Here is a 25,086-nt window from a genome sequence, read left to right as displayed (position 1 = left end):
GAAAATATGCCGCTCAGACCAATATGTTGACCTTTTTAAAAAAATAGTATTGCAAATGAACTTCCATTCTGGGTCCTGCTTTTTGAAATTTGACAGTGAAAGTTTGACACTTTAAGCCATAAAAGGAGTTCCTATGGGAAATTACATGGTACGGTTTTCAATATAAAAGACCGAACTTGTATGTTACCTCTATGTTCTTTTTTTTAGCCATGCTGCAACTGATTTATTTTTTAAGTTACCTCAATCATGATTGTGGCTAAGTTTGGTTAACTTTAACTTCTCAATGGAAGTCTCACTTGACAGTCGCATATAATTTTATTATAGTGCCAACAATATGTAAGCAAAACAAACAGACATAATACACACACATGTCAAAAATTAGGTAAAACAGTCAACACTGGGTTATCATCCTTATAACTATTAAAAACAAAAAGTAAAAGCACAAAAATACTGAACTCCGAGGAAAATCAATTCGGAAAGTCCATAATCACATGGCAAAATCAAATAACAAAACGCATCAAAAACGAATGGACAAGAACTGTCATATTCCTGACTTAGTACAGGCATTTTCAAATGTAGAAAAGGGTGCATTAAACCTGGTTATATAGCACTAACCCTCTCACTTTAATGACAGTCTCGTCATATTCCGTTATATTTACATTGATGCGTAAAATAAACAGACACAATAAATAAAATAGTCAAAATATGGGTACATCAGTCATCATCGTATAACAATTTTAAAAGGAACAATTTAACAGAATACAAAAACATCTACTAGTAATTATTTCAACAAAGGCAAATAAAATGAAATATAGACATTCTGTAGCAACAATAGCCAAGCTAAAAGTATATTATCAAACGGTTGACTAAACAGTAAAGTTTTAAAATATGCAAAGATAAATATAAAACATTTTTATACGTAAAAAGTTAAATCACAAAAACACTGAACTCAGAGGAAAATCAATTCGAAAAGTCCATAATCAGGGCAAAATCAAATAACAAAACACATTAAAAACGAATTGACAAGAACTGTCATATTCCTGATTTGGTACAGGCATTTTAAAATGTAGAAAATGGTGGATTAAAACTAGTTTTTGTGGTGAGTTGCTGTAGCCTTTGACCTAGCCGGAGGTATTAATCTCAGATCTTGCTTTTTTTGTTGAGGTGATGTATGAATACCTTGCCAAGTTCAGTCTGTGTTTTTGCTAGAAGTTTTTTTTCTGTATTGTTTCGATCTAACTCTGTTACAATTATTTTTAAATTTTAACTAGTACAAGAAATTTCAAATAACGCAATTTTAAAAATAGACAAAAATTTTAAATGCGGTGACCCTGTAGAAAGGATGAACTTCCTGAAGAAGAAGAAGATAGTTCTTATTTTGTACAGTTACACCGATCTCCCATGTAAGGGAAAGGATTGGGCACCAGCAAACAATTTAACCCCACCACATTCCATATGTGATTGTTCCAAGTTAGGCGCGTGTATATCATTTTTTTCATAGTTTGAATGTAAACCAGGTCACCTATTATTGTGCCCTTCTATGTCATTTAGTCTCTGGTGGAGAAATTTCTCATTGGCAATCATCTTCTTATCTTTGTTTTCACATGTTGTTGCTTTTTAAAACTGAACAGACTAACCTATGATGAGTTTAATTAGATATATCAATCTATCTATTTTAGATTTAATGACATCAACTATGAGTGTCAGCCCCGGTCAAGGTATTGATTCATCAACAACTAACAGTGTAGATGTCTTTACGACACAAAAAGCTACAGAAGGTAAACATAAGTTTCAATAAAAGATATTCAATAACAAAATTCAACTTCATTAATTTTGCTGATGAAGATTCCAATCTATTGTTCTCAAGTGTCACATTTACATATTAGGTATGCGACGAATTTGAGCCTGTGTTTTATTGTTGTTTATCGTAAAGCCAAATTTTGTCCATACATTTGTCATACTTTGATGCAGATAAATGTACTAGTATTAGTATATTACATTTTGTTGTCACTTTAACATGTATTTGAACTTTACTATTAACTTGAAAATGCAATCATTGATTTGTTTTACGAGTAAACTTGTCTGTGCCAGTATAAATATCCGTCAAAATTGTTGTATTAGATTTGGCATGTTTTTCAATATCCAAGCCAACGTGTTGTGTACAGTTATAACAAACATGTAGTTTTTGACATTTCAATTCTATGTATCTTTTTTGTAACTCATGTTTTTTAGGTATATTTTCTTTATAACAAATTAACGCATCTGATTCACATATTAAAATGAGCCTTCTTTTTATTGTTTGATTATTTGTATAATTATGCTGCGAAGGGTCATGAAACATAGTTTTTTCTTCTATTTTACTCCAAAAAAGTTATTGGTTTTTATTTTTATCAGTAGGAGTGGAAAAGACGTATATAGAGAGAATAGATTTGCGCCTTGATTTTGAAGTCACAGTTGATTTGACAGATACAACAACCGCAAAATACAAAAAACTGTTTCAAGATATCTTCACAGGGGTAAAATTATTTATAGTCTATACATTTATTCAGGTCACATGACCAAAGGAATGGTATGACAATGTCTGCAGTCTGCTGTCATTCATCAATAAACCGTTTAACAAAAATCGTCTGTGAAGGCAAATTGACAACAAACTTTTTAGGTGCTTTCTTTCAAATTTGTTTCTTGTGTACGTGTCTTGAGGTACATGTCCCTCTAATTTACGAACATGGCTACTGTTCCTGTCATATCGTTTTCGTTCGTACTCGAACGGACTTAAAATATATGAATATGAATACAAATAATCATGAGGTACCTTTTTAGCTCACCTGGCCTAAAAGGCTATGTGAGCTTTTCTCATCACTTGGCGTCCGTCGTCGTCGTCGTCGTCGTCTGTCGTCGTTAACAATTTTTCAAACATCTTCTCCTCTGAAACTACTGAATGGATTTGAATGAAACTTAGCATGATTGTTCCTTAGTATATCCTGCACAAAATGTGCGCTTCGATTTTTGATCCGTCAAAAAACATGGCCGCCGTTACTTAAAATAGAACATAGGGGTCAAATGCAGTTTTTGGCTTATATCTCAAAAACGAAAGCAATTAGAGAAAATCTGACATGGGGTAAAAATGTTCATTAGGTCAAGATTTATCAGCCCTGAAATTTTCAGATGAATCAAACAAACCATTGTTGGGTTGCTGCCACTTAATTGGTAATTTTAAGGAAATTTTGCAGTTTTTGGTCATTATCTTGAATATTATTATCGATAAAGATAAACTGTAAAGAGCAAAAATGATCAGCAAAGTAAGATCTACAAATAAGTTAATATGACCAAAATTGTCAATTGACCCCTTAAGGGATTATTGTCCTTTAATGACAATTTTTCACAATTTGTTCATCATATTTGCTAACTTTAAAAAATCTTTTCCTCTGAAACTACTGAATAGATTTGGTTAAAACTTAGCATGATTGTTTCTTAGATTATCCTGCACAAAGTGTGTGCTTTGATTTATGATCCGTCAAAAAACATGGCCGCCGTTACTTAAATTAGAACATAGGGGTCAAATGCAGTTTTTGGCTTATTTCTCAAAAACGAAAGCATTTAGAGCAAATCTGACATGGGGTAAAAATGTTTATTAGGTCAATATCTATCAGCCCTGAAATTTTCAGATGAATCAAACAACCAATTGTTAGGTTGCTGCCACTTAATTGGTAATTTAAAGGAAATTTTGCAGTTTGTGGTCATTATCTTGAATATTATTATAGATAAAGATAAACTGTCAACAGCAAAAATGATCAGCAAAGTAAGATCTACAAATAAGTCAATTTGACCTCAATTGTCAAATGACCCCTTAAGGAGTTATTGCCCTTTAAAGACGTTTTACACAATTTGTTCATCATGTTGACTTACTTTAAAAAATCTTCTCCTTTGAAACTGCTGTATCAATTTCAGCCAAACTTAGGCTAAATGAGTTTCACGGTATCTAGTATAAATTTTATATTTCATTTCCTTGTATGTCAAGAAACATAGCTCCTATGGCTAAAATAGGAGGAAATGATTTTTTTTTTTGCTTTTGAAGAAAATAGGACGATTCAAAGAACATTTAAATAAATTGAAAAGCCAAAATAATCATTGATGAGAGATTTAACCAAAAAAAATAAGGTGAGCGATTCAGGCTCTTGAGAGCCTCTTGTTATGGTTTAACACGACTCCTTTACTTCCCCTTTTATGAATTTACATTGGAGCAATAGCACATAGTCAACAATTCCAAATATAGTCATAATTTAATCAAAACATGTGAAAACCTGTACAAAAGACACTTTTGGTGTTGACATGAAAATCAATAATGTGGTCATTTTTATAAATTTTCTGTTTACAAAACTTTGAATATTTTACTTTTACTTTCAATTTGAATCCTTTAAAAAAATAAACGTATATGTCACACATCGCATTTTAACCTTTTTGAAATTGTGTATTAAATCAATAATAGTTATCAAAGGTACCAGAATTATAATTTAGTACGCCAGACGCGCGTTTCGTCTTCATAAGACTCATCAGTGACGCTCATATCAAAATATTTATAAAGCCACACTAGTACAAAATTGAAGAGCATTGATGATCCAAAATTCCAAAAAGTTGTGCCAAATACGGCTAAGGTAATCTATGCCTGGGATAAGAAAATCCTTAGTTTTTCGAAAAATTTAAAGTTTTGTAAACAGGAAATTTAAAAAAATGACCAATTTTTACCAATTATAAAACCTAAACTATAATCGAAAAAATATCGGACTTATAAACAAATACATTCTAAAATGGCACATTTTTTTTTTGAATTTCGGGTCCTCAATGCTTCTCAACTTTAAACTTGTTTGGCTTTATAACTATTTGATCTGAGCGTCACTGATGTAGACGAAACACGCGTCTGGCGTATTAAATTGCAATTCTGGTACCTTTGATAACAATTTTACAAGTTTTTTGCTGTATGGTGTCTGTAACTATAAGTAAGTACAGATAACATGAATGTATTTCCTTTCAATTTTACATTTGTAGGTGCATTAATAGTCTTTTATTCTATATAATTGATTAGAAGCATTTTTAAATCATAATCAAAACTATCAATATTTTTTTCAAATTTGTTGGTGTTTCAATTCAATTAGAATGTATTTGCTGATTGATATTTTATAAAAAAAAGATTTAAAAATATTATATATCTGTCATTGAATTTCCACTGTGTCTTACGCAACTCATGTCACATTTTCAACCTGTAAATTTTTTACCAATTACTCGATATGTATGTTCAAAAGCAATAGTTATTCCTAAATTTAAGTCTTATCATACAGACTGCGATTCTAAACTTTTGATTAAAATCTGATTTTAAGAAAGTGGCATTTCCATGCTTAGTTTAGTGTAGACTGCATAAATAGTTTGAAGGATACTCAAACAACCCGTTTTCGTTGGATAGGTCGTTGGAGCTCGTTTGTTCTTTCGTTCGTTCGATCGGCAATTTCTTAAATATAAAGGATACCTCATCTTTAACATTTATGTTCATATATTTCATAGAAAATAGGAAAAAATGTTCATTTTAATATGTTGTTTATAGTAAAAATGTTCATTTTAATAATTGTAGATAAATACTCTTCTCTTTTTCAGTTGTTCGAGTATTATTCTCAATCATCTATCAAGGACGTTTTTATCAATATTACGTTGCTCTCAATTGCGTAAGTATCTTATTGTCAGTCAAGTTGGAACAATTGGGCTAACCAATGTAATCTTGACTGATTTTTGATTTATTTAAAAGTTTAGCCCAAAAAGGAAATTGAATGTTACTTTTTTTAGAATCTTATGTGTGTAAAAAGTGGAATCATAAGCAATCTCAACGCCGAGGAAAACTCAAAACGGAAAGTCCCTAACAAATGTCAAATCAAAAGCCCGAACACATCAAGTTGGATTACAACTGTCATGTTCCTGACTTGGTAAATAATTTTGTTATGCAGAAAATGTTAGATTTAGTCTGGTTTTATAGCGAGCAAATAAAAGAATTCTTAACATTTGATACGATATTCCCGTGCTTGCATTTCCTATCATGATTTTCTTGATAGAGGGTTACTGCTCACAAGGAAGCTATTAAACCAAGAGTTCCAAATGGTGAAGTTGAAATCATCCCTTCGTAAATTTTACGGACGCCATCACGAGTTGGTTGACCGTTATGGAATAACCGTTTCACAAATGATATCGGATATGTTCCTTACGTCGTAACTACAATCCCCTTCCCTTTCATGAATTTGACTTACCGAATTAGACTATTTACCGGATTTGTAATCACATAAGCAACACGACGGGTGCCGCATGTGGAGCAGGATCTGCTTACCCTTCCGGAGCACCTGAGATCACCCCTGGTTTTTGGTGGGGTTCGTGTTGTTTATTCTTTGGTTTTCTATGTTGTGTCATGTGTACTATTGTTTTTCTGTTTGTCTTTTTCATTTTTAGCCATGGCGTTGTCAGTTTGTTTTAGATTTACGAGTTTGACTGTCCCTTTGGTGTCTTTCGTCCCTCTTTTAACACGTGTGGAAATTATGGCTTCCAGATTAAGAAGCAATACTGATTTTAAAGGTATCAGAGTCAAATTAGATTGCAAAAATCATACTATAAAAATTTCGCAACTGGCAGATGATACTACTTTATTTTGTTGTTCTAAATATGATGTTCAAGTAGCTATGAATGAAATTGAAATTTTTGGTTCTTATTCAGGGCTGAAATTAAACAGAAACAAAACAGAGGGGTTATGGGTAGGAAAACTTAAATCTTGTAAAGACAAAATTGAGGGAATCAACTGGAGCAATGGACCAGTTAAGACTCTTGGCATTTACTTTGGGCATTGTACGGAGGAATGTGATAAACTAAATTGGGAAAATAAGATTGAAAAGATGAATAAATTATTTTATCCTTGGCAAAAAAGAAATCTTACTATTTTTGGAAAAATTTTGATAATTAAAACATTAATTGTGCCCATTTTTACTTTTGTGGGATCTGCTTGCAGAGTTCCAGAGAATTTTTTAAAAGAAATAGAAAAAAGTTGTTTTAAATTTATTTGGGATAATAAACCAGATAAAGTAAAAAGAAATTCAATTATTAGTCCATATGAAAAGGGGGGTTTGAATATGATAGATATCAGAAGTTATTTCACCGCTCTAAAAGCTATGTGGGTAAAAAGATTAGTAAATGATTGTGAAGGAAGTTGGACAATTATACCTCAACACTATTTTTATAATTTTGGGTCAAACTGGTTAGTGTTTCAAACAAACAGTGGGGATAAGACAGACGAAAGCATTGAAAACATCCCAGAATTTTATAAAGATATTATTAAATGTTGGAAATTAACTGGTGGAGGTCTAACAAAAAAACCAGAAACATTTACAGATATAAGAAAACAAATATTATGGAACAATAAATTTATTAAATTTGAAAATAAAGCTATATTTTTAAAATATTGGATTAAAAGCGATCTTATTTATGTAAATGATATCACGATGAAAAAGGTTGTATTTCTCAAGACATAATTTTAAATAAACTAAAAAATAAATCAAACTGGATGGCTGAAATTAATTTAGTTAAGAAATCTATACCAAAAGACTGGGCAGCAATTTTAAAATCGGAAAATTCTATAAAAAGTATTGTTAATATAAAAAGAAACCAATTTATATTGGATGGTTTACCTATAAAATTAGAAGCATTAACAAATAAACTTGTATATAAGTCTCTGATAAATAAAAAAAAATTGAACCAGCTATTGGACCCAAAAAATGGCTGCGTATATTTGATATAGATGATGTGTTATATCAAAATTATCTATATAAATTTTTATTCAAATATTTAAAAGAAAATAAACTTAGAATTTTTAGATGGAAATTACTACAACATATTCTACCTACAAAGAAACTTTTATGCAGATGGAAAATTGTAAACAATAGTTCTTGTAATTTTTGTACACAAGAAGAAGATTATGATCACTTCTTTATACTGTGTCCGTATTTAAAACTTTTTTGGAATAAAATAAATGAAGTTTTAAATAACAGTAAAATAACTTTTAAGGTAAAACTAAGACACTTAGTATTTGGATATAAAACTTCTGAAGAAGAATATTTTGACTTAAACTATTTTATAACAATTGTAGGCTTTTCAATTTATAAAGCCTACTACATATCTGATCACAAGACAAAAAATGTCAATGTTTACTCAATTTTTCGCAATGAGTTCAATAGAAGAGTATGTTTGAAGGTTAAAAGTAATGTTTTAGCAACTATTAGAAAACATATTACGTGATTAATCGATATTATCTAATATATATATCTAATATGATGTAAAAAATGTAATATGTATTTTGCAACTAATCACTACCCTGAGTGATTAGTGGATTGTAACAGGGAACATCAGGAGGAGCTTGGACTCTTGAATGATATTGTAACAAGCCAATATTTGAAATAAATATTTATTTATGTTGTTAAAAAAAATAAAAAATCTTAACACGTTACTTAGATGATGAACATCGTGAGAAGCCAAAATATTTACTTTAAAACATCGTGAGAACCCAAAATATCAACTCTCTACTCAGACACTGGTGACTTTTTCAAAGTCTGAATAGCAGCTGCAAGCTCTTAAATAGTGGTTAAGTTGGGAAATATATATCCAATATGCAAGAGAAGTTGGTATAATGATATTAAAATATACTACTTATATGGATGTGATATTAACGTTTAACCTGTGTAATACACACGTGTGGTCATCAAGGATGAACACTTATATTAAACAAATGTCGAAGAAAATTCCCTGTGTATCATAAAAAGATACTCCACCATTTTCAGTAAAAGAACATTAGTTAGTGCAAATTGCAATATCTAGTGGACTGCATCATCTTGCCCTTTATATTTCACATTTCACTTACAGTGTTATGTGACAAATAAAAAACTAAAAAGATTTAATTGGTACATCTTCCAGGTTACTCTTACAAAAAGGTATATCCACGATAGAGGCATGAATTATTTGATATTATTTCAGAGATCTCCTGGGTTTGTCACAAGTAATTATAATTTTAAATAACATTCAACAGGAAAGGCAGTCTTATTGCAAATCATGACGTTATTACTAGCACAGAGTCGAAAGAAGAAATCACGATGACATTAGATGCGATGAAACAGAACAATCCTTTAAAGATCGGAAATCAAACTGTTAAAGCGTTGTCTTTCAATGTGATAGGTAAGATTTCTCAATGTTCATTGAGCAAAAGTGTTTATTTTAATGTCATGATGACGTCGCATATGGTGTTTAGCTATGTATTTGTGGGCTATGGTGACCTATAGTTGTTAATTTCTGTTTCATTTTGGTCTCTTATGGAGAGTTGTATCATTGGCAATCAGACAACATCTTCTTTTTATAGTTATTTTAACAGTGCATTATAGTATATGAAAATTACCCTAAGAACTTTTAAAGTTACTACAATTTCACAAATACGATTATTTGAATTAAAACATGAATGCCGAGAATAAATCTTACATAAATGAAGTAATAACTAAAAAATGTAAAAAAAGTAAAAATTTATATTTATGAATTTAAAAAAAAAATGAATCTAAAATTGAGGCGAGAAATATCAAAGGTTTATTCAAACTCATAAGTTGGAAATAAACTGACAAAGCCATGACAAAAAAGAACAACAGCATTCAAAACACAACAAAAGAAGACTAAAGACCACACAGGATGAACCCCACCAAATCATGGGGGTGATCTCAGCTGCTCCGGCAGGGTGCACAGATCTTGCTTCACATGAGACACCCGTCGTGTTGCTAATGTAAGCATCTTTATACCAATGAAAACAATATTCAAAGATCTATTGCATTATTGAATCGGTAACAATTTTTAAAAAAATAATGTAAAACGAAACTTTCAAAATAGTTAGTTGTATCTATAAAGTAAGATTCAAGTAATTCAAGTAGTTAATGTTAATATATTCATCTTTCATTTAGATTCATCAGAAAGCGGTACATCACAAGTGTCAAAACTTTGGATAGCTGTTATAAGTGCTGGTGCTGCTGTGATTGGATTTATAATCATAGTAACCACTGTCTACCTTATACGAAAAAACATGACCAAACACAAAGCTGAGCAAACCCTTGGTAAGTGTAAAACAACTTTAGCAATTAACATATTTAGAACATGTTGGATTTTTTTAAAAGATCGATAATCAACTCCCGGATTTGAAAAGAAATCTTGAAGTCAAACAATACAGAACTTAAGATCAAATACACTATTTTAAGTCCTTTCATTAATTCCCAAAAAAAAAATTTTGTTATATACAATTACTTTGTTTACGAATAAGAATTTAGGGTTTTTGGTTCTGTCTTTTTTTTCAATGTAGAGCAAGGATGCAGAGAGATACTTTAATATACTAGTCTAAAAAAAGGCAACAGTAGTATACCGCTGTTCAAAACTCATAAATCCATGGACAAAAAACAAAATCGGGGTAACAAACTAAAACCGAGGGAAACGCATTAAATATAAGAGGAGAACAACGACACAACACCGAAACGCAACACACACAGAAACGGACCAAGCAACACGAGAATAACAAATATAACATCAAAACCAAATACGTGAATTTGGGATAGACAAGTACCGTGCCACGTCTTATCTCAATATCTCAAAAATAAGAGAAAACACCAACGACTCAACGTTAAAATGCAACACACACAGAAACGAACATATTAAAACAATGGCCATCTTCCTGACTTGGTACAGGACACTTTTAAAGGGGAATAAAAATGGTGGGTTGAACCTGGTTTTATGGCATGCCAAACCTCGCACTTTAATGGCAAAGTTAAATATAACATTGAAATGACAACATTATATTACAGGACTACAATACAAATAAACAGGAGAACACATTAGACAAAGAAAAACATGATTTATAGATAACAACAGGCATCAGGTTTAAAATTCAATACGCCAAAAACGCGTTTTGTCCACACAAGACTCACCAGTGACGCACAGATATAAAAGATCTAAAGAGTGAAAACATCCTCATCGTAAAATTGAAAGATAGATTTTTTTATCGTCAATGCCAAAATTTTATGCTTCTTCAGAAGGATTATTGAGTAATTGATTTACTGTTGGTGTTTGAAGCCACTTCCTGCAATATTGTCTAAATCATGTTCGAACTCTTAAAAATACAAACTCAGTTTTGACAGGCTAATGATACATAAATGGAGCCTTCTTTTTTTTGCTTTAAATATGTCCATGTTTGTACCCTTATGATTTAGTACAAATTGAACGATTGTAAGATTGGGGTTTCACGTCCAATTTTCAAATAGTGCATTAATATTGCATATCAGGACCAGAACATGCGAGTGTGTATCCCTATTTTGACAATTTCACCTATTATGTCTGTTTTGTTCACGCATTGTTACTTTAATGGAATTTGATGCGACTGTGCAATAAGCGCTATAAAACCAGGTTCAATCTATCATTTTTACATTAAAAAAGTCAGGAACATGACAGTTCTTGTCCATTCGTTTGATATGTTTAATCTTTTGAATTTGCCATTTGATTAGGGACTTTTCGTTTTGAATTTTCCTTGGAGTTCAGTACTTTTGTGATTTTACTTTTTATCATCAGTCATATGATTCGCTACTGGTCCCCTACGGATCAGCTTTGCGGGGAAGCAATAAATGAAAATTTTCAATGTCAAAAACATACTTCCACATTCGAACAAACACACTACCACAATAACACTAATGTATCAGTTTCATAAAGATGTGTTCCTTATAATCTTTTTCTTTGTTTTTAGTTCAAGAGGATTCACAAAAGCTGATGGACATGACGACTGTCCGTATGTATAGGCCAAAACTGCTTAGCGAATTGAGCAGCTATGAAAATCCAGTAGCTGTACCTACACAACTTTAAAATATGAACATGGACATGTATTATTTTAATCTGCACACTGTATTTAAGCTCGTATTGTACTCACATGTAGCTTTAGCTTACTGGGAACAAAATGATAGTGTTTGCTTTCCAATAACTTTTTGTATGTCTTCCGTTTATCGTTTCTAACATTTTCGTCTCTGAACCCGCTTTTTAGCCTACCTGAATCATTATATAATCATTGGGGAACTTTGTTTAAAAATAATATGTCCGATTATCCCGTTTCCCTACCAAAGTGGCCTATATTGCTAAAACTTTAAAAGGGAAAATTCGCGAATTTTGACTTACTATTTGAATACGTTTATGATACCTTCAGCAACATTTTCACAACTTGTTATCGAAAAATGTATAATAATAACGAAGAAATTATAACTTTTAAGTCGGCTTCATATCTTGACTTACATTTAGAAATTGACACTGAGGGTCGGTTGAAGACAATCTTTACGACAAAAGAGATGATTTCAGCTTTCCAATTGTGAACTTTCCATTTCTAAGTAGCAACATTCCAGCAGCACCTGCATACGGGGTATATATCTCCCAATTGATACGATATTCCCGTGCTTGAATTTCCTTTCATGATTTTCTTGATAGAGGGTTGCTGCTTATAAGGAAGCTATTAAACCAATAGTTCCAAATGGTGAAGTTGAAATCATCCCTTCGTAAATTTTACGGACGACATCACGAGTTGGTTGACCGTTATGGAATAACCGTTTCACAAATGATATCGGATATGTTCCTTACGTCGTAACTACAATCCCCTTCCCTTTCATGAACTTGACCTACCGAATTAGACTATTTACCGGATTTGTAATCACATAAGCATCACGACGGGTGCCGCATGTGGAGCAGGATCTGCTTACCCTTCCGGAGCACCTGAGATCACTCCTAGTTTTTTGGTGGGGTTCGTGTTGTTTATTCTTAAGTTTTCTATGTTGTGTCATGTGTACTATTGTTTTTCTATTTGTCTTTTTTCATTTTTAGCCATGGCGTTGTCAGTTTGTTTTAGATTTACGAGTTTGACTGTCCCTTTGGTATCTTTCGTCCCTCTTTTAATGATTGATATTTACCAATTAGTTGTAACCAACTAACAATGAATATATAGAATGATTAGACGTGCAACATTTAACATTCAATAGTTAAAACACTCTTTTAAAGACATATAGATATACATGTATATTATTTTTGTTTAGTTCTGATATTAATTGATACTTTTTAATTGGAAATTCATGACTGCTATTTTGACCAAAGATACATATTATATATTAGGAACAATTTGTAGAAAGAAGTATAGAAAACGGAAATTGTGATTTAATAATTTGGGGCGAGCAAAGCGCTATTTGCTAACCTCATCAAAATAATTGGAATATCGCCACGTAAAATTGACATATATTTTTTTTTAATCTTTGCGTATTTTAAACCTGTGACGTCTAGGACTTTTTTTATGAACCAAGGAGCTTTTAAAAAATCGCAGAAAGGTTCATATTAAAGTTGGTTTTTTTCAACAGAATGTCGATCACTTGAGTATATCAATTATAGATTGAATTATAAATACAAGCTTATTCGATAATCATATGGGTTTTTTTTTATTTAAAAATCGAATGCTTCTTTTTATTATTTTATTTGAATGTTGAAGCGTAAACAGAAGCACATTTTGTTTGAAGCGTAATGTGCACACAATCAACGCTTTTACGACCATTTACAATTATATTGAGAAAAAAAATATATGTTTATGCTAAATTCATGAACATGCAGGTGAAGTCATAGCTGTTGTATTTTATACGGAAATAAAATTTGATATTAAAGTGCCTCAGGATTATTGTCAGCCAATCAAAATTACGGATTGTTATATATGAAAGTAATAATTTCTTCATATTTTCTCCACATTAATAAATTTTGTGATGTTCAACACGGTGTTTATTCGATAGACTGTCCCTTTGGTATCTTTCGTCCCTCTTTTATGATGAACAATACAGATGCAGCTAACATGATTAAATCTGCATTAGGCGTCAAAGTCAATCGAATAAACACCGTGTTGAACAAAATTTAGTAATGTGGAGAAATGCTCCTAGATATTATTATTCCCGGTTAATAAAACATCAACTTTTTTTATATTAAAATTTTGATCTATTCAAATCACTTAGAATCAAAGAAAGTATTGTAAAATTTGGAAATGGAATTACTTCGAAAATACTCGTCGTTGTGGAGTGCACCTATTGGCGCATGGTGTTGTTTTACCAAAGAAAGTAATAAAGGCAAAAGTAGTATACCGCTGTTCAAAGGTCACATATCGATTGAGAGAAAACAAATTCGGGTTACAAACTAAAACCGAGGGAACCACACCAAAACGTAGATGACGTTTATGATATGCATTATGTGGACTATTAAACTAAGGACATAGGTCAACAATTCTGTTCTTCGGTCGGGTGTTGTATCGTTTACATATTCCCTATTTCCCTTCTCAATTCCAACGATTATCTGAAGACTGAAGACATTAACAATAAACATATTTGAGACCCACCTATCGATCTTGGCCCAAATTTGTCAGGTTTGAAAATGAAGATATAGCTGACCAAACTCCTGTAATAGGTTCTATATTTCAATACCAAAACCCATGAGATCAAGGATTGATTTTCAGATCACTTACATGTGAATTGTGTTCAACGTGGCAACTCTCTTCTCCCTATTGAAGTGTTATTGTGTTATTGTCTTTGTGAGAAGGAAAAATGGCAGTACACGTCTTTGTATCGAATGTAAAGACCTCACGAAGAAAACCGTATCCGATTCTAATTTTCCTATAATCGAGGATGTTTTAGACTCGCTTTTAGGGAAACAATGGTTCAATGTAATGGATCAGAGAATAGTCCATCGTTATTGATTGGTGGATGAGCTCGAGGCTATTAAAATATTAACGGCCTTTTGTACATCTTGGAGTTTGTACGAATTGAAAGATTTGACCTTGTACTGACGGGCGAACATGCTGCTTTTCAGCCGTGCATAGAAAGAACGCTATCTGATTTCCGAGATAACATATACATACCATATATACACGATGTGTTGGTATTCAATTGGGGTTTGCTAGAACACCTAATGAATGTAAGAAATGAATTGCGAAGGATTAAATGGTATTAAGTTAAACTCTTAGAGATAGATACGGTATTTAGACATTTTGGTCTGATGATTTAAGGTCCCTGGTCCATAAACTACAGCACTTGGTCAAGGTCAAAGGTCAAGGTCAAATTCTAAATCTTGACTTTTACTTGTCATTTGATTTCCTCCGTCACTTTTAAAGATATGTATAGAAAGAACTAGACAGTGCAAAATGTTTGCTTAATTGTGATTAAGATAGGATACATTTGGTCAGAACGATCCAATGCCATCTTATATAAGAGTTATAATATATTGTAACTGAAACGATTCAATTTAAGGTCAATTAATTATTACTTTAACTTCGTACATAATAAAGCCATAGGGCCTTTTACAAACTGTTGGTTGACATGTGACCTTGCAAACATTAACCGGAAGTGACCGTATGTACACATGAAGAAGCTAATTTTGAAATTATTTCATTGAATGTTCATAGAAACATAAGAGTTTTAAATATGTTTACATAAACTTATCACTTGAGACCGGAAGTGAATTTTATTTAACTGGAAGTTACTAATGTCTCCCATATTACAGACAAAAGTATATAGAAACCATATATATTGTGATTCAGTGTAAATAAAGCTATCAGGTAAAATTTGAAGTGACATTTTTAACCGAAATAGCTTCTCGTCAATAATTAATAAAATGGAAATGGAAAGACCTTCAATTGTCCTCTGAAAAATTAGTTTTAAATTCCATTTGTTGTTTGTCTGTTACCGTCAAAATAAGAGGCTTATTAAAGATATAATTCCTTACTTGGTTCAATTTGCACCATTCATCAAGATTTTGAAGAACGATAGCATTAAGGTAGATTCATGGTATACCGCCGTCTTGGATTGTCTTATTGCAGTACGCAATCAGTCGATTATATTTTTAATTTTTACAAGAAAACAAAATCGATGACACCAAATCTATCTCCTCACAATTTATTTCAAAATTCTATCTCATAGATTTTTTTTAAAGCACAAAAGAGTGTTTTTTCATGATCATTCTAAGCAAATTAAGGCAATTTTCAACGACTCATAGCTTGAAAAAAGCACGGTGACCCATCCTTTTTATTATCTATACTATTAATTAAGAAGATCTAATTTTGTGGGTCGCTTCTCTTCCTTCGCCAACAAATTAATCATTGTGCCTCCGTGTCCTATAGGTACCATGCATAGATTAGTCGCGTTTGTCATCCATTCTTACGATTATTCAGTTTGGATTATCTTGGAAGAAAAATGAAGAAAAGGCGTTCAGATATTTTTTGCGACATCAAACCGACTTTTAAGTCATACCAAAACTTCCGATTTAAAACTTTAAAAAGTTAAAAGAGGGGGTAAATGATAATTTTCGTGCAATGTTTTGCCACTTTTTATTTCACGTGCAGCCGTGGAAATGGTTCGTTTTTCACCGTGTTTCGTCAATTCGATAAAAAGATCAACCTGCAAGTAATTTTTAATTGTTCGTTCCTTGGTCTTCATTGTGAGCAGGCAATTTTATTTCGCGTTTGCCGTGCAGATACCCCCTTTACTCCCCTCTTCAAACATAATTTTCATAATTACTCGAGTACAGGACAATTATTTTCGCTTAATTCTGCATGTATACTATGATTATAATCCTTAAATTTTAGAGACTCTCTATATAATATAGCAGTGATCGACGTGAAGAAGAAACTTGGAATTGATAGTTTATAGCAAATACACTTTATTTATTGTATAAATGTATGCTCATAGTATACAGAAACGCGAAAATCATAGAATTTATTAAACAGAAAGCAAAAAAAATAACTGACTTTGGAAAAAAAGGGACAGGGCTGTCTCTTAATGCCTATGACCAAAAGGGGAGTCTCAACATGGAGATTCTGGGTATAGTTGTGCAGTTAGGATTCAACCCCCTTTCATATATTGAATACTTATGGAGCCTACCTATAAATATATTTCTCAGCGAAATCATGAATAAAGGCAATGTAGTATACCGCTGTTCAAAACTCGTAAATCCATGGACAAAAAACAAAATCGGGGTAACAAACTAAAACCGAGGGAAACGCATTATATATAAGAGGAGAACAACGACACAACACCGAAACGGGCCAAGCAACAGACAAAACACCACGAGAATAACAAATATAACATCAAAACCAAATACGTGAATTTGGGATAGACAAGTACCGTGCCACGTCTTATCTCAATATCTCAAAAATAAGAGAAAACACAAACGACTCAACGTTAAAATGCAACACACACAGAAACGAACAATATTATAACAATGGCCATCTTCCTGACTTGGTACAGGACACTTTTAAAGGGGAATAAAAGTGGTGAGTTGAACCTGGTTTTATGGCATGCCAAACCTCGTACTTTAATGGCAAAGTTAAATATAACATTGAAATGACAACATAATATTACAGGACTACAATACAAATAAATAGGAGAACACATTAGACAAAGAAAAACATGAGTAATAGATAACAAAAGGCATGTTTAAAATTCAATACGCCAAAAACGCGTCTTGTCCACACAAGACTCACCAGTGACGCCCAGATATAAAAGATCGAAAGTGAAAAAAGTACAAAGTTGTACAGCACTGAAGATCAAAAGTTGAAAAGGTTTTGCCAAATACGGCATTGTTTGTATGCCCGGGATAAGATCATTCTTATTATATAGAACAATTCATGCTATTGCAAACAGTAAATTTTATCAAATGAATATGAAAGAGATATACATAATGAAACTAAAGTATTAACTAATTACAGAAAACTAAACACGAATACATAACGCCCAGATGTAAAAGATCGAAAGTGAAAAAAGTACAAAGTTGTACAGCACTGAAGATCCAAAGTTGAAAAGGTTTTGCCAAATACGGCATTGTTTTTATGCCCGGGATAAGAACACCATTATTATATAGAACGATTCATGCTATTGCAAACAGTAAATTTTAACAAATGAATCAGGAACCATTCATTTATCTAAAGCTCAAATAGTTCCTATATGCATATACAATTTTAATGATAAAGAGTTGGGAAAGGTGAATATCGTTGCACAATTGGTCAATTACTATCTATTGGTATGTTTCCTCTGTAAAATTTCACACCATTGATATCATAAAGGGTATCATTCCAGTGGCACATATGTATATACCTCCATATAGGAAGAGATCCCCCTCTTTAAGCCTATGACTCAGTTTGATACCTTTTCTGAAATTCTCCAGACACATAAAATCTTTTACAAAAATTCCTTCTACAACAGTTTATATACTTAACTTCTACAACCAAGCTCTAAATACCCGCGAGATTTTTTTCAATAATTACTTTTAAAAATGGGTATATATGGGTTTTTCCTGTTTGAGGGTTTCTGAATGAAATTGCTGTTTATATACTCTTACCCTTTCAAGAGTGCACCTCCTGATTGCCCTTTATAATTTTCTTTACACGTTGTGTATGCTGCGCAATGTACCAGATTGAATGTTGCGTCGGGCATTTCTGTCCAGATGTATAAATCACAAATCCTTCCAGCAATTAAAATACATGTTTGACGTCTTCGATCTTTGTACATCTTTTCAAAGTTTAGGCTTTAAGTTTGAAAAGATCAGTTTTCATTCACAGTTAAATTATTCAAACCGTGATATGATTAACAGCATTCCGCCACCGCCTGTCTGTCGATCGGGTAAAACTATATAGAACGTCATAGTACATGCAAATCGTTAGATTTAATGCATCTTATAATACAACATAAACTAAGCCGCATATTAGTAATTTATTTGGTGACTCCCAAATCAAATTACCTTTTGCTAAGAGTACTAATATATCCGTACGTGCTATATTAAATAACTTAATAAAAAAAACTATGACTTTAAACTAAACGACAGACGCATGTGCATGTCTTTGTCAAACTAAATCGATACAAACATTTTATAAAAAAGTCTTTTGCAAACAAAAATTGTGTGTAAGGTAAGTACAACGGAGAAATTTTGTGATCTGTTTATTTTATGCACCCGAAGTCAGATAACGAATTGTACTTCAACCCAGTGATACCCTGTGATAAAGATTTAACTTGGGTAATATATCATATTCTATTTTTACCAAGATGGACTTGTTTGGTATTGGTAAGTTTAATTAATTACATTTATAATTATATATTCAGATAAAATAAGAAGATTATAAAGTAACATCGTATTAAGTTCAAATATTCTACACAGTAACACAAACAATATACTGATAATAATAATTGCATTGCACTTTTAATTTTGTAATATTAAAAGTTGCATTCGTTGAAAGTGCTTAATAATCATGCATTTTATTTACAGTTCCCATATTTAATTTTCATCAAAATAGACCATATATTATACGAATTACAAAACAAAAGAGTTGCCGACAGTATAAATTATAATCTTAAGCAAATAAAACCTATAACCTGTAAAATATTTACCTTTAAGATAAAAGAATAAAAATATGTATGAATTTTCATGTTATTTTTCAATTTTGTGATTAAGGAAATTGAATGCTTTCACGTATTACGCAACTCGGGGTTTCTTTCTTGTTTGTAACACCTTGTTCATTACAAATACATGATGCGGGAAATAGAAACTCTTACGCCGCAGTAAGAATAGATTTTATAATGCATGTTAAGATAACAGATCAATGTAAACTACGTTTAAATATCTGTCACATCAGTCTAAGTGCATCTTTAACAATTGATACTCCCCAACGCTGTGGACTAGATTATACTACACGACAAACAATTATGTTTTGTTGTGTTGTTGATCTTGTATAGCTGGTATAGTCTATATTGTCAAAACCCCAAAAAGGGTAAAAAATTAAGGGTCAAATAACAGTTCGGCAAAACTTATCTTGTCATTCTTGCTATCTATCTTTTATAGTATTCAAGATAATTGACAAACCGCAATACAAAGAAAAAATCGTCATTAATGGGCAATTACTCTTATGAAAAATAGTCTGGCAGTTTTGATGTAAAATACAAAGGCAGAATGTTGATCCCAACATTCGTACCTTATCTGTCTTTTCAGATTTTCACTGTCCATAGCTATTCTAAAGATAATAGACCGTGGCAATACTAGCATTTTACCCTTATGTTCTATTCTAAAGATAATAGACCGTGGCAATACTAGCATTTTACCCTTATGTTCTATTCTAAATATAATAGACCGTGGCAATACTAGCATTTTACTCTTATGTTCTATTCTAAAGATAATAGACCGTGGCAATACTAGCATTTTACCCTTATGTTCTATTCTAAAGATAATAGACCGTGGCAATACTAGCATTTTACCCTTATGTTCTATTCTAAAGATAATAGACCGTGGTAATACTAGCATTTTACCCTTATGTTCTATTCTAAAGATAATAGACCGTGGCAATACTAGCATTTTACCCTTATGTTCTATTCTAAAGATAATAGACCGTGACAATACTAGAATTTTAACCTTATGTTCTATTCTAAAGATAATAGACCGTGGCAATACTAGCATTTTACCCTTATGTTCTATTCTAACCATGTCAACCCTGTTAGTTGGTATGCCAGGGTCATCTAACAATAAATAAAGTAAAATAAAAGCAAAAAAATAAAAATAACAAATAGTATCAAATATAAAGTCTGACAAAAAAATCACCACACGCTATATATAAATATGTGCATGCACTGCACTGGCATGTGGTATTTGTAACTATTGTTTGTACAAGTTTGGTAAATAGCTAATGCCAGATTTGTGCAACATTAAAACGAAACGATATCAAAATCTTTAAGTTACCTGGCAGTTCTGACTCTTGTTCGTATTGCTGTTTCCTGTGATGTAAAATAACAGTTTTGTATTTTATTAATATTTTTTCAAGAACTACTTACAGTTAACGGGCTATCATCATCGACATTTGTTACAGGTTTGGTATTTTGTTTACATCTCTTTGGCTCATTTAATGTACTGCTAGAAAATAAGAAAATATGATTGCCAATATTACATCTTTCCACCAGGGATCCGGTGATGCAGAAGTTAGTAACTACGGGTCATCATTTAAGATGAAGAACGCTGGTGCTTCTCTTTATATAAATTATTCTAAATGCTTCAATTGCAATTGTTTTGATTGTCTTATTTTATCTTTTAAAAGAATGAAGTTCGGAATTTTAAGTAGATATTCACAGTTTATAAAATTTTCTAGAATAAGAATTGCTTCTAACTTTTATACCTACGTCCTTTTTTGTCTTTTGTCAAGCGTTGTAACATTGACAATCATTCTCACATTTATTTCATTTTCAAATCAATACCTCTTTCTTGATTTATTTCGGTTTTGAAAGATTTTTTTTCCATACCGCTGTGTTAAATTATTGGACAAAAGCTATAAGTTGAGAGAAGAAACAGTATGTTGTAATTACCTAGCATATTGCCAGGCTTTTTGCATTTTAACTGATTATGATTTCAGTTGAATAAGTTCTCAGGTTGTTGGGACATCAACAGCACACATTCGTACATACTGTTTATGATATGTTTGCTTTTTAGGTTAAGGATATAATATAAGTATAGAAATTGTTCGTGTGATAAGTAAGGATAAAATTCAAGAAGCAATTTACATTTTAGTTTTAGATCTATGTGTCCTTGGACTTATAACGCAAAGTCATTTTATTTTGGGGTATATCGTTCAATACAAATATGTTGCGTATTAAAAGGATTTTATTTAACTAAGGATATATCAATTTCAAACACAACGAAGCAATAACACATGTTATCGCCTTATTACATTAAAAAGATTCCTCTGAAGTGTTTCAAATGAATATTTTTAAATATATCATTCCGTAGGAAAAACACCAATAGTTTATTGAATGAGAATACTTTTTATGACGAATAAAACATTTTATCAAGGCTAGAAAAAAGACGTATGAAAGTGAGTGTTTTATCCGGGCCAGTTATATAGCTTTCATTATATTTACTTGCCTAGATCACATGCTCAGTCAATATATTAGTAAAATTATGTGGTTTTTTATATGATCTATATACTGTATTGTTATCTCTACGGTGTCACACCTATATGAATAATACGACACGCAAGGAAAAAAATGTTCAATTTCTTTATCTTATTAGAAAAATTAAAAAAAAAAGCCGTGCATAAAAAGAGAAATCCATCCGGTGGCTAGGTGATACTTTCACTATTTTCTTGTACTTGTTTGCATGTTAGTATTTAACAAAGACAAACACGTAACTATATGTGTCTCTGTTATTCTTAAATGCTTAGTAACCTTTTTAAAACAATTTCAAATACATCAATTTATTTTGTTTACCAATTCCTAATCTATAAATAAGTACCTTAAACACAGTCAAGGAACTAGTTAAAACAAAGGATAGAAAGAGACATAGTATGACAATGACTAGAAGATGCGTTGACACTAAACCTCACGTTTTTTGTGTGCAAAGCTAAGGCAACTGATGCACAAAAATCTTTAGACGGTAGACTACATTGTCATATGCAAACGTTGTAAACGTGTGTCATGTACATTTGATATCAATCATTGATGCGTTTGACTGGACTCCATTATGTTGATACTCCCGGAAAACGAGTGTGGACAAGGCCTTATGAATGTAAAATAATCTCTCTATTTGCAGGTAATGATAACGATTATCTACAGTGTAACCTGATTTAGCTCTCTATTTGCAGGTAATGATAACGATTATCTACAGTGTAACCTGGTTTAGCTCTCTATTTGCAGGTAATGATAACGATTATCTACAGTGTAACCTGATTATCATCAGCTTGAGATAATTGTATGTCGAGATGACATCAGGGGGATGGCTACCCGTCAGATAACACGACTGTTACTGATAGCATTGGCATTTTATGTTTTTGGTCTCATATTTTTCCTGACTGGAAATGATGTCAAGGTTATAGATAAAACTGAAGATGATTATTTACCAATAGATAAGGTGTTAATAAAGGCATCTGATAAAACAACGTATTCATACGATAAACAGGTTCCATTGAATTTTCAACAACTTCACAGGTCAAATATTTCAACAGTGAAAAAGTCCGAAATTCAATCTAAGTTTGATAGGTTGTATAAATTAAAAAAGAACGATGCTTTACAATCAATAAAGAAGCGTAAAAAACTTGGCAGTGGTATACTTCAAATGAGGAAACGATATAAGAGTAAGATAGATAATGACAAAGCACTTACAAATCAAGATTATTGGGACAGTTTAAAAAATCTTACGTTTAAAGAGAAAGTAGACCATATTTTGAAAATATATCATATCCGAAATAGTACAACAAACCTAAAGCTGCGATCGATAACGACAGCTAAACAACCTATACTAAGAAATTACAATACCACTACTGATAATAATTACCAAAAGAAAGAAAACACTAAATACCATAATACAAGAGAAACTAACTCTACATTAACAAAAAGTAATGTAGGATTTTTAAAAGTAGCCGAAGATATTTATGTATATGCATCATATTATGATGACAGGAAGGAAATACGTTTTATAAGAAATGTTATAATAAGCAGATCTGCTAAGAATTTCAATCAACAACTTTATTGTCACTTTTGGAATCCTATCATAAATGATTGGGAATCTTCTGTATTTGCGTTCTATGAGACATGTGAAAACCATCTCAAGACGTTTGCAGCTTATATAGGGTCGTGTGAAGTTCCAGACAATGTGCAATTTGATCATATTTACATTTCAAATTCTGAAGACGCGAACAACGAAGAAACGAAACACCTTATTCCTGTCATACAGCATTCGAACAAATCTGTAGTAAAAGGCGATTTAGCTGTTTGTGTCCCGCCATTATTTGGGACTGTTAATTCTTTGCGTTTGTTAGAATTCATAGAATTTTCTATCATACTAGGATATAAGCATTTTACTTTTTATTCACAAAATGTAACCAATGAAACTTTAAAAATCTTGAAAATTTATGAAAAGGAAGGTCTAGTTACAATACTTGACTGGCCTTTACCTATACAAGAAGACTGGATCTGGTATCATGGACAGTCAGCTGCCGTGTGGGATTGTCTTTATAGAAATATGTATGTATTTAAACATGTGGCATTTCTTGACATCGACGAAATTATTTTCCCTCGATCTGATGAAACGCTTCCAAACTTCATCGACAAAACAACGAAATTACATCACGAACAAAACTTACGAGGCGGCGACATATGTGCTTTTAGATTCCAGAGTGCGTACTTTGATCCCCTCGAGGATACAATCATTTCAGATATTTTTGATTTTTCAGACCACATTGAAAACCATTTAGTCACATTAAATTCAATAAGCAGAAAGGAGGATTTTAGTACCGTTCGAACTAAAATGGTTGTTGATCCAATCAAAATCTTTGAAATTGGAATACATCACGTGAGCAAACCAATGGAGGAACATTTCAAAGTTGAAAATATTAATCCTGAAATTGCATATATCCATCATTATCGGAAGTGTCAAAGTAATTTTGGTGGGCGTTGCTTTGGTCGAATTACTGACGATCACGCTAGGAGATACCGAAATCGTCTGCTTACCAGATTGAAATGGCGCTTTTACTATCTGTTTAAGGAAATGTTATAAAAGTTCGTTTTCCAATCTTTTGCTCATTTCATTTTGGTTAAATGGTTATTGCAGGTACAATATCTATGTGGGAAAATAACAAAACAGTTTATATTTATTAAAAAGTATGTATCATAGAGTTAAACATACGAAACACATCAATAAAAGAGCTGTTTCTCGTTTGTTCTGGCCAAGTCTAAGGAATGTTGAGTGAAGAAACATTGCAACTTTTATTTTTCTCCATTACTTCTCTTGTTTTGTCTGTGATGAATATTTTCTTTATTTTTTACAATTTAAACCCTATTCATTCTCGAGGTGTCGTCTCTTACGTAAACAAATTTCGCGGTGAACATTTTTCCGTGCTCTTAACATAACAATTACTTTTAAAAGATCATTATACATATTTTGAAAGTACTATTCCCGTTGCAAAGTATCCGGTTCCAGGAGTCAGAT

The 25,086-nt window shown here is 31.9% G+C and overlaps 2 protein-coding genes across 4 annotated transcripts in view; both read left to right on the top strand.

The window, feature by feature from the left end:
- The window catches only part of LOC134706588 (uncharacterized), a 42,748-nt gene extending 29,010 nt beyond the window's left edge, over positions 1-13,738 (top strand). The window contains exons 14-19 of one of the 2 annotated variants that reach the window (XM_063565652.1): positions 1,680-1,778; positions 2,398-2,516; positions 5,644-5,711; positions 9,098-9,243; positions 10,008-10,157; positions 11,828-13,738. In XM_063565652.1, the coding sequence (XP_063421722.1) occupies positions 1,680-1,778; positions 2,398-2,516; positions 5,644-5,711; positions 9,098-9,243; positions 10,008-10,157; positions 11,828-11,943 (698 nt within the window). In that variant the 3' untranslated portion in view covers positions 11,944-13,738. Of the gene's footprint in view, positions 1-1,679; positions 1,779-2,394; positions 2,517-5,643; positions 5,712-9,097; positions 9,244-10,007; positions 10,158-11,827 lie in introns of both variants that reach the window. The other variant, XM_063565651.1, reaches the window with a different exon arrangement.
- A 5,354-nt stretch (positions 13,739-19,092) lies between these two features.
- LOC134706586 (beta-1,4-galactosyltransferase galt-1-like) lies at positions 19,093-24,669 on the top strand. Of its 2 annotated transcripts, none has more exons than XM_063565650.1 (2): positions 19,093-19,191; positions 22,745-24,669. In XM_063565650.1, exon 2 carries the CDS (start codon positions 22,876-22,878, stop codon positions 24,652-24,654), a length of 1,779 nt encoding a protein of 592 aa, XP_063421720.1. In that variant the 5' UTR covers positions 19,093-19,191; positions 22,745-22,875; the 3' UTR covers positions 24,655-24,669. The 2 variants fall into 2 exon arrangements, with proteins under 2 accessions (XP_063421720.1, XP_063421719.1); XM_063565649.1 differs by having other exon boundaries at positions 19,100-19,191; positions 22,797-24,669.
- Positions 24,670-25,086: the final 417 nt, after the last annotated feature.

The sequence above is a fragment of the Mytilus trossulus genome, chromosome 2 (assembly GCF_036588685.1).
Source record: "Mytilus trossulus isolate FHL-02 chromosome 2, PNRI_Mtr1.1.1.hap1, whole genome shotgun sequence".
NCBI classification, from domain to species: Eukaryota; Metazoa; Mollusca; class Bivalvia; order Mytilida; family Mytilidae; genus Mytilus; species Mytilus trossulus.
The sequence above is the reverse complement of the archived record's forward strand: the minus strand, read 5'-3'. Positions and strand labels throughout refer to the sequence as shown.

What these genes read in the sequence shown, in the direction of transcription:
- LOC134706586 (XM_063565650.1), top strand. Translation starts at nt 22,876, where the DNA reads ATGGCTACCCGTCAGATAACACGACTGTTACTGATAGCATTGGCATTT.